This window comes from Nothobranchius furzeri, chromosome 15 (assembly GCF_043380555.1).
Source record: "Nothobranchius furzeri strain GRZ-AD chromosome 15, NfurGRZ-RIMD1, whole genome shotgun sequence".
NCBI classification, from domain to species: Eukaryota; Metazoa; Chordata; class Actinopteri; order Cyprinodontiformes; family Nothobranchiidae; genus Nothobranchius; species Nothobranchius furzeri.
In genome coordinates this window covers 1,304,267-1,314,258 of record NC_091755.1, presented here as the reverse complement: position 1 = coordinate 1,314,258, position 9,992 = coordinate 1,304,267, and the positions used below count along the sequence as shown (strand labels likewise).

The window sequence follows — 9,992 nt, the reverse complement described above, 5'->3', positions numbered from 1 at the left end:
CTGGACTACTTCTTTAGACACCAGATCCGGTGACATATGGGACATGGTTTGACCACCTTAGGAAAGTGCTATCATCATGAAACCTTCAGATCACTTACAACTCAATAGATTCTACCTTCTTGTAACGTTTCAGCCTGATTGGACCTTGTTTTCACACAAATGGACCCAGAACGATGTGAAATTGTGCTTCGTGCAACATAATTCTGGGTGCCATTTAAAAACCATAAGTGCTAATGACTCCATTCCTTTTTGAGGATTGTAGGGGCTGTTGATTGGAGTACACTAAAACAAACCTGATCTCTCTAGGACATTCAGAAGCCATGTTATAAGCCCACAAATGTGTAACTGGACTACTTTAAATTGACACCAGATCCGGTGACCTTTGGGACATGGTTTGACCCCCTTAGGAAAGTGCTATCATCATGAAACGTTCAGACCACTTACAATTCAATAGATTCTACATTCCTGTAACGTTTCAGCCTGATTCTACCTTGTTTTCACACAAATGAACCCAGAATGATGTGAAATTGTGCTTCGTGCAACATAATTCTGGGTGCCATTTAAAAACCATAAGTGCTAATGACTCCATTCCTTTTTGTGGTTGTAGGGGCTGTTGATTGGAGTACATTAAAACAAACCTGATCTCTCTAGGACATTCAGAAGCCAAGTTAAAAGCCCACAAATTTGTAACTGGACTACTTCTTTAAATTGACACCAGATCCGGTGACCTTTGGGACATGGTTTGACCCTCTTTGGAAAGTGTGATCATCTTGAAACGTTCAGATCACTTACAACTCAATAGATTCTACCTTCTCGTAACGTTTCAGCCTGATTGGACCTTGTTTTCACACAAATGGACCCAGAATGATGTGAAATTGTGCTTCATGCAACATAATTCTGGGTGTCATTTAAAAACCATAAGTGCTAATGACTCCATTCCTTTTAGTGGTAATGGGGGCTGCTAATTGGAGTACTCTAAAACAAACCTGACCTCTCTAGGATATTCAGAAGCCAAGTTATAAGCCCACAAAGGTGTAACTGGACTACTTCTTTAAAGTGACACCAGGCCCGGTGACCTTTGGGACATGGTTTGACCCCCAATAGGAATGTGCGATCATCATGAAACGTTCAGATCACTTACAACTCAATAGATTCTACCTTCTTGTAACGTTTCAGCCGGATTGGACCTTGTTTTCACACAAATGGACCCAGAATGATGGGAAATTGTGCTTCCTGCAACATAATTCTGGGTGCCATTTAAAAACCATAAGTGCTAATGACTCCATTCCTTTTTGAGGTTGTAGGGGCTGTTGATTGGAGTACACTAAAACAAACCTGATCTCTCTAGGACATTCAGAAACCAAGTTATAAGCCCTCAAAGGTGTAATTGGACTACTTCTTTAAAGTGACACCAGGCCCGGTGACCTTTGGGACATGGTTTGACCCCCTATAGGAATGTGCGATCATCATGAAACGTTCATATCACTTACAATTCAATAGATTCTACCGTCTTGTAACGTTTCAGCCTGATTGGACCTTGTTTTCACACAAATGGACCCAGAATGATGTGAAATTGTGCTTCGTGCAACATAATTCTGGGTGCCATTTACAAACCATAAGTGCTAATGACTCCATTACATTTTGTGGTTGTAGGGGCTGTTGATTGGAGTACATTAAAACAAACCTGATCTCTCTAGGACATTCAGAAGCCAAGTTATAAGCCCACAAATGTGTAACTGGACTACTTCTTTAAATTGACACCAGATCCGGTGACTTTTGGGACATGGTTTGACCCCCTTGGGAAAGTGCTATCATCATGAAACGTTCAGATCACTTACAATTCAATAGATTCTACCTTCCTGTAACGTTTCAGCCTGATTGGACCTTGTTTTCACACAAATGAACCCAGAATGATGTGAAATTGTGCTTCGTGCAACATAATTCTGGGTGCCATTTAAAAACCATAAGTGCTAATGACTCCATTCCTTTTTGTGGTTGTAGGGGCTGTTGATTTGAGTACATTAAAACAAACCTAATCTCTCTAGGACATTCAGAAGCCAAGTTATAAGCCCACAAATGTGTAACTGGACTACTTCTTTAAATTGACACCAGATCCGGTGACCTTTGGGACATGGTTTGACCCCCTTAGGAAGGTGCGATCATCTTGAAACGTTCAGATCACTTACAACTCAATAGATTCTACCTTCTTGTAACGTTTCAGCCTGATTGGACCTTGTTTTCACACAAATGGACCCAGAATGATGTGAAATTGTGCTTCATGCAACATAATTCTGGGTGCCATTTAAAAACCATAAGTGCTAATGACTCCATTCCTTTTTGTGGTTGTAGGGGCTGTTGATTGGAGTACATTAAAACAAACCTGATCTCTCTAGGACATTCAGAAGCCAAGTTATAAGCCCACAAATGTGTAACTGAACTACTTCTTTAAATTGACACCAGATCCGGTGACCTTTGGGACATGGTTTGACCCCCTTAGGAAAGTGCGATCATCTTGAAACGTTCAGATCACTTACAACTCAATAGATTCTACCTTCTTGTAACGTTTCAGCCTGATTGGACCTTGTTTTCACACAAATGAACCCAGAATGATGTGAAATTGTGCTTCATGCAACATAATTCTGGGTGCCATTTAAAAACCATAAGTGCTAATGACCACATTCCTTTTTGTGGTTGTAGGGGCTGTTGATTGGAGTACATTAAAACAAACCTGATCTCTCTAGGACATTCAGAAGCCAAGTTATAAGCCCACAAATGTATAACTGGACTACTTCTTTAAATTGACCCCAGATCCGGTGACCTTTGGGACATGGTTTGATAAAGGTTCAGATCCCTTACAACTCAATAGATTCTACCTTCCTGTAACGTTTCAGCCTGATTGGACCTTGTTTTCACACAAATGAACCCAGAATGATGTGAAATTGTGCTTCGTGCCACATAATGCTGGGTGCCATTTAAATACTATAAGTGCTAATGACTCCATTCCTTTTTGTGGTTGTAGGGGCTGTTGATTGGAGTATACTAAAACAAACCTGATCTCTCTAGGACATTCAGAAGCCAAGCTATAAGTCCACAAATGTGTAACTGGACTACTTTAAAGTGACACCAGGCCCGGTGACCTTTGGGACATGGTTTTACCCCCTATAGGAATGTGCGATCATCATGAAACGTTCAGATCACTTACAACTCAATAGATTCTACCTTCCTGTAACGTTTCAGCCTGATTGGACCTTGTTTTCACACAAATGAACCCAGAATGATGTGAAATTGTGCTTCATGCAACATAATTCTGGGTGCCATTTAAAAACCATAAGTGCTAATGACTCCATTCCTTTTTGTGGGTGTAGGGGCTGTTGATTGGAGTATACTAAAACAAACCTGATCTCTCTAGGACATTCAGAAGCCAAGTTATAAGCCCACAAATGTGTAACTGGACTACTTTAAATTGACACCAGATCCGGTGACCTTTGGGACATGGTTTGACCCCCTTAGGAAAGTGCTATCATCATGAAACGTTCAGATCACTTACAACTCAATAGATTCTACCTTCCTGTAACGTTTCAGCCTGATTGGACCTTGTTTTCACACAAATGAACCCAGAATGTTGTGAAATTGTGCTTCGTGCAACATAATTCTGGGTGCCATTTAAAAACCATAAGTGCTAATGACTCCATTCCTTTTAGTGGTAATGGGGGCTGCTAATTGGAGTGCTCTAAAACAAACCTGACCTCTCTAGGATATTCAGAAGCCAAGTTATAAGCCCACAAAGGTGTAACTGGACTACTTCTTTAAAGTGACACCAGGCCCGGTGACCTTTGGGACATGGTTTGACCCCCTATAGGAATGTGCGATCATCATGAAACGTTCTGATCACTTACAACTCAATAGATTCTACCTTCTTGTAACGTTTCAGCCTGATTGGACCTTGTTTTCACACAAATGGACCCAGAATGATTTGAAATTGTGCTTCGTGCAACATATTTCTGGGTGCCATTTACAAACCATAAGTGCTAATGACTCCATTCCTTTTTGTGGTTGTAGGGGCTGTTGGTTGGAGTACATTAAAACAAACCTGATCTCTCTCGGACATTCAGAAGCCAAGTTATAAGCCCACAAATGTGTAACAGGACTACTTCTTTAAATTGACACCAGATCCGGTGACCTTTGGGACATGGTTTGACCCCCTTAGGAAAGTGCTATCATCATGAAACGTTCAGATCACTTACAACTCAATAGATTCTACCTTCCTGTAACGTTTCAGCCTGATTGGACCTTGTTTTCACACAAATGAACCCAGAATGATGTGAAATTGTGCTTTGTGCAACATAATTCTGGGTGCCATTTAAAAACCATAAGTGCTAATGACTCCATTCCTTTTAGCGGTAATGGGGGCTGTTAAATGGAGTACTCTAAAACAAACCTGACCTCTCTAGGATATTCAGAAGCCCAGTTATAAGCCCACAAAGGTGTAACTGGACTACTTCTTTAAAGTGACACCAGGCCCGGTGACCTTTGGGGCATGGTTTGACCCCCTATAGGAATGTGCGATCATCATGAAACGTTCAGATCACTTATAACTCAATAGATTCTACCTTCTTGTAATATTTCAGCCTGATTGGACCTTGTTTTCACACAAATGGACCCAGAATGATGTGAAATTGTGCTTTGTGCAACATAATTCTGGGTGCCATTTAAAAACCATAAGTGCTAATGATTCCATTCCTTTTTGAGGTTGTAGGTGCTGTTGATTGGAGTACACTAAAACAAACCTGATCTCTCTAGGACATTCAGAAGCCAAGTTATAAGCCCTCAAATGTGTAATTGGACTACTTCTTTAAAGTGACACCAGGCCCGGTGACCTTTGGGACATGGTTTGACCCCCTATAGGAATGTGCGATCATCATGAAACGTTCAGATCACTTATAACTCAATAGATTCTACCTTCTTGTAATATTTCAGCCTGATTGGACCTTGTTTTCACACAAATGGACCCAGAATGATGTGAAATTGTGCTTTGTGCAACATAATTCTGGGTGCCATTTAAAAACCATAAGTGCTAATGATTCCATTCCTTTTTGAGGTTGTAGGTGCTGTTGATTGGAGTACACTAAAACAAACCTGATCTCTCTAGGACATTCAGAAGCCAAGTTATAAGCCCTCAAATGTGTAATTGGACTACTTCTTTAAAGTGACACCAGGCCCGGTGACCTTTGGGACATGGTTTGACCCCCTATAGGAATGTGCGATCATCATGAAACGTTCAGATCACTTATAACTCAATATATTCTACCTTCTTGTAACGTTTCAGCCTGATTGGACCTTGTTTTCACACAAATGGAACCAGAATGATGTGAAATTGTGCTTCGTGCAACATAATTCTGGGTGCCATTTACAAACCATAAGTGCTAATGACTCCATTCCTTTTTGTGGTTGTAGGGCCTGTTGATTGGAGTACACTAAAACAAACCTGATCTCTCTAGGACATTCAGAAGCCAAGTTATAAGCCCACAAATGTGTAACTGGACTACTTCTTTAAAGTGACGTAGAAGTTTCTTCACTTGCTTCCATGCGCTCATGGAACACAGGACATCGCAACCTCTGTGATACTCAAGTAAAGCGTCACACACCAGCTGCTTGCACGTTGGAAATACAATCGGTAGTAACTTCTTACTCCACTCTATGTTGAACTGGTATAGTACGTATATGGGCGGTTGCGGCGGTTTGCGCATTTTCTATCTACCCTCCGCTAATATGACTCTGTGGTCTGTCTCCTGAGAAGGTGCAGTTGGAACTTGCGAGAGTGCACTATCGACGGTCGGCGTTTCCATTTCGTCAACTGTGCCATTTTCAGCCGCTGGCAAACGGCCGTTGACGGTCGATGCGAGACACCAACATAACGTTAGACCGCGACCCTCATGCCAGTTTTCTGTAGTACTGGTTGTAGTTTCTGGTGCACACTCGATACGCCATTACGATCACAATTATGTTGATTAATAAATCCAGTGTTGTAGCGACTGCAGCCAGCGCCGTCGCGCAACTCGTGTCGGTGTTATCTCTCGATACCTTCGTTCGTATCCGAGCGTATGCAGAATCTACGGATCTGGTGAAGTTGCTTGTCACTAGCTTGCGCACGTTAGATATGGCACTTTGCGCGAGTCTCACACAACCATTAAGTGGCGACCGTCGCGTCAGTGCAAAGTTTTTCCGATATATCGCTCGCAACATCGTTTGTCATTTGCTGTACACTGCGCACACTGGCCGCGAGGTCGCGGAGAGGGTCTTCGTTACGAGTTGTGTAATATCCGCTGACTTGCCGATTCAATTCTGGTGGCGCTGACCCAAACGAGAACGCTTTTAAGGCGCATGTCGTGGTAACTCTGATAGTGCCGTGGTTGACGAGGACGATCATCTTTAGCAATAGTTCATCTCGAAACGCAACGATGGTGAGGGCGACGAGTTGGCCGGTTCTGCCTTCAGGCCACTCGGTTGCCGCTAGATTGCCCAATGCCACACACGCAGATGAACCCTGTACACACTCAATGACCCGTGTGCGATCGTTGATTTCTGCTAGTACGTTTGCTAGTTCTACGTGCTTCCACGGATCGGGCGTGGGCACGCGCTTGTTTTAGAGGCGTTTTTGCGCAGCCTCTACCCTGCACGACCGCTCGTGGCCGCACTAGCTATATTTATCTTTATTTGTTTCACACACAGACACACACACACACACACACACACACACATACATGCATATATGGTTTATGACACCACTATGACATATGGGTGGTTTACAGGGACACATCTTTCCCTGCATCTTTTCAACATATAAAGTATGTCAAAAAATTTTATTTTATCTATAAAAGAAAAACCTCACTTGAAAAATAAAACAATACTTTCAGAACATACATACATTTCACATATGACATTTCACAGACTTACGAGGTCATGACAAGATGGTGGCTTGTGGAGACAATAAGGGTTTATGAGGTCTGTTTATAAAAATATACAACTCTTGGCTACTTCATGGTTTACAGGGACTTTTCAGACATTGTAAGGCCATGACACATTTCAAATACAAAGAGGTCAGAGAAGAAACATACAAGTTGTGGAAAGACCACGCCTTCCAGTTCAAACATCACTGAGCAGTCAAAAGCGCTCAGAGCCAAGACGAGCAGGATCAAACCCTTTTAGGTGCAGGGTGTGTGATGTGTTTGAAATATATGTAGTAAATTATAAGTTTTAGTGGTGCTGGGATACAATTAAGAGGCGCTGAAGCACCACTAAAGATGGGTACAAGCAAGGCAAAACTAATGTGCAAGATGAATTGGCAGATTGGTCCTGCATCTACAGTGGGAAGTCTAGGTTTCTACCCTCACCTACTGTCGTAAGCTTTGGATAGTGACCAAAATAATGAGATCATAGTTACCACCAGGAGACCTAAAGGAAGACCAAGGATACAATGGAGGGATTATGTTTCTCGTTTGTCTAGTTGAATCAGTTTTTTATGCTGTTTTTGCTTTGCAAAAACTATCCCTCATACAAACAGTACATCCTCCCTCCGTGAAGCACTTGACGCCATTACAGCGCCGGATGATGTTTAAGTTTCACTTTCAGTTCCCTCACGTATATATTCACGCAATATTCTTTATTATTGTTGTTATTATTAGTGAGAGAAAAGGAAACTATATACTACTGAAAAATTAGCTGCAAATATTCAACATTATTATGTTAGAGTCCTGCAGATTATTATGATTTATGTTCGTTTTTGTTAGTTTATATAAATGAGTGTATCTCAGAAACTATTTTATGGAAGCACTTCAAATAAATTTGTGGTTGTTTGAAAGGATTGTGTGAAACTTTTTTCTATTGACAATTTTGAGGGATAAAGCTGTGGAATTTCTGTATAATGAAAAATGTGTGCAAAAACAAAAACGATTTTCAATTTCTCTATAGATAATTACATTTTTTAGTAAAATATTTTGTTGCTATGAACATTTTACATTTATATAATTAAAATTTAGAATATAAGGGTTGTATTGATGTATATAAAGGTGAAATACTCCAAAAAATGGCACCACAGCATGTAAAAATGTAAAGTTCTGTAGTCTTTCAAGCTAACCATCAAATGGTTAAACAATATATACTTTTAAAATAATAAACAAGCAACTTCAATTATTAAAACTTTTTTTATTTAACAAAGGACGAAAAGACAATGAAAGAATTTTAAAAGTGCAATAGCAATAAAAATTACTGTTAATTATTTTATATATCAGAAAGAAATCTGCATTTAATAAATATCTCTATTTACAAAATCATTCCCAACATTTGAGGCAAAATTTAATTTTTTTCTATTAATTTGTCACTAATTGAAGTTAAAACAACTGAACAAAACTTGCATAAACAGACTGAAAAACAGTGAACAAATTATTTTAACAGTTTGTGTGTGAAGTGCTTATAACAATATCCTAAATTTACCTCACCAGCAGTGGTGGCTCATGCAATGAACGGCAACAAAAACCTTAGAAATAGTCCACTGTCGAGTTAGGTAAATTTATGCTTTGAGGCAAGTCCTTTGTTTCTCACAAAATCCCTGATGTTTTGCCATGTACGCCCTTGCAAAACTGGCTCACTTGTTTTGCAAAATTCGCATTCTCCTTTTGTTGCCAACTTGGATTTTATTATGTGAGTTTTAAAGTGCTTCATAACAGCACTGACTTCCCTGGTGCTCCATGGCCTCCGTGTATATGCCATTTTACGTCGGATGGTGACTGAAAACCAAAAAGAGACAAAGATTTATGACGATTGTCTTCCCAAGAACCAAATTACAATCTAACAGATAAACAATTAGGTGCACACATTTTCTTAGCTGTAATAATTAAATAAATTTAAAGCACGATTTTAAACTTTAAATTCGATTGTCAAAACCTTTGCTAAAATGTAAACTAAATTCATTGTAAACATTTGTTACCTTTGGATGATGTTCCAACAGATGAACTGAAGTCCATCTCAGATGACTCTGAAACTGGGGGAGACAAGGGTTGTGTTAGTTAATGCAAGACAACTTTTAATAAAAAAGTTTCTCCACAAACTGAACTACTACTGGGACTACTTTTTAGCCAAGACTAGTCAATAAACCTTTTCCCAGCCAGATCACAGATTTTAAATCAAGAACTTTCCACATATGGCTGAAGTACTCTGGAATCTATAGGGCAAGAGTAGATAACCGCATTACAAGAGGTGTGGTATCCAGCCTGTTTTCAAGGATACTTTAACTTTTGAAATCCGATACAGTGCTATAATTTGTGCACTTTGGTGGGCTAATCATAGTGCTGTATCGGTTTGATGGGTGGCAAAATGTGACATAGTAGAACAAGATGGTGACAGCGAGTTTTAATAGAGTCTAAGCCAGGGTTGAACAGATTTAATAGAGTGGAAGCCAGTGTGGAAAAGTTTGAGTCTAAACTGGTGTGGAACAGTTTTTAATATAATCTAAGCTGGTGTAGAATAGGTTTAATAGACTCTAAGCCAGTGTTGACCAGATTTAATAGTCAAAGCCAGTGTAGAAAAGTTTAAGAGTCTAAGCCGGTGTGGAACAGTTTTTAATAGAATATGAGCTGGTGTAGAACAGGTTTAATAGAGTCTAAGTCAGTGTTGACCAGATTTAATTGAGCTGAAGCCAGTGTGGAACAGCTTAAAAGAGTCGAAACTGGTGTGGAACAGTTTTTAATAGAATGTAAGCTGGTGTAGAATAGGTTTAATAGACTCTAAGCCAGTAATGACAAGATTTAATAGAGTCAAAGCCAGTGTGGAACAGTTTAAAAGAGTCTAAGCCAGTGTGGAACAGTTTTTAATAGAATCTAAGCTGGTGTAGAACAGGTTTAATATAATCTAAGCCAGTGTAGAACAAGTTTAGTAGAGTCAAAGGCAGAATAAAACAGGTTTAATTGAGTCTAAATCAGAGTAGAATACTTTTGTTA

The 9,992-nt window shown here is 39.9% G+C and overlaps 1 protein-coding gene across 2 annotated transcripts in view; it reads right to left on the bottom strand.

Moving 5' to 3' along the window:
* Positions 1 to 6,746: 6,746 nt before the first annotated feature.
* LOC139061472 (uncharacterized) overlaps positions 6,747 to 9,992 on the bottom strand; it is a 33,731-nt gene continuing 30,485 nt past the window's right edge. The window contains exons 5-6 of one of the 2 annotated variants that reach the window (XM_070545283.1): positions 8,984 to 9,037; positions 6,747 to 8,783 (exon numbers count right to left, since the gene is read on the bottom strand). In XM_070545283.1, the coding sequence (XP_070401384.1) occupies positions 8,557 to 8,783; positions 8,984 to 9,037 (281 nt within the window). In that variant the 3' untranslated portion in view covers positions 6,747 to 8,556. The remainder of the gene's footprint in view (positions 8,784 to 8,983; positions 9,038 to 9,992) is intronic. The other variant, XM_070545282.1, reaches the window with a different exon arrangement.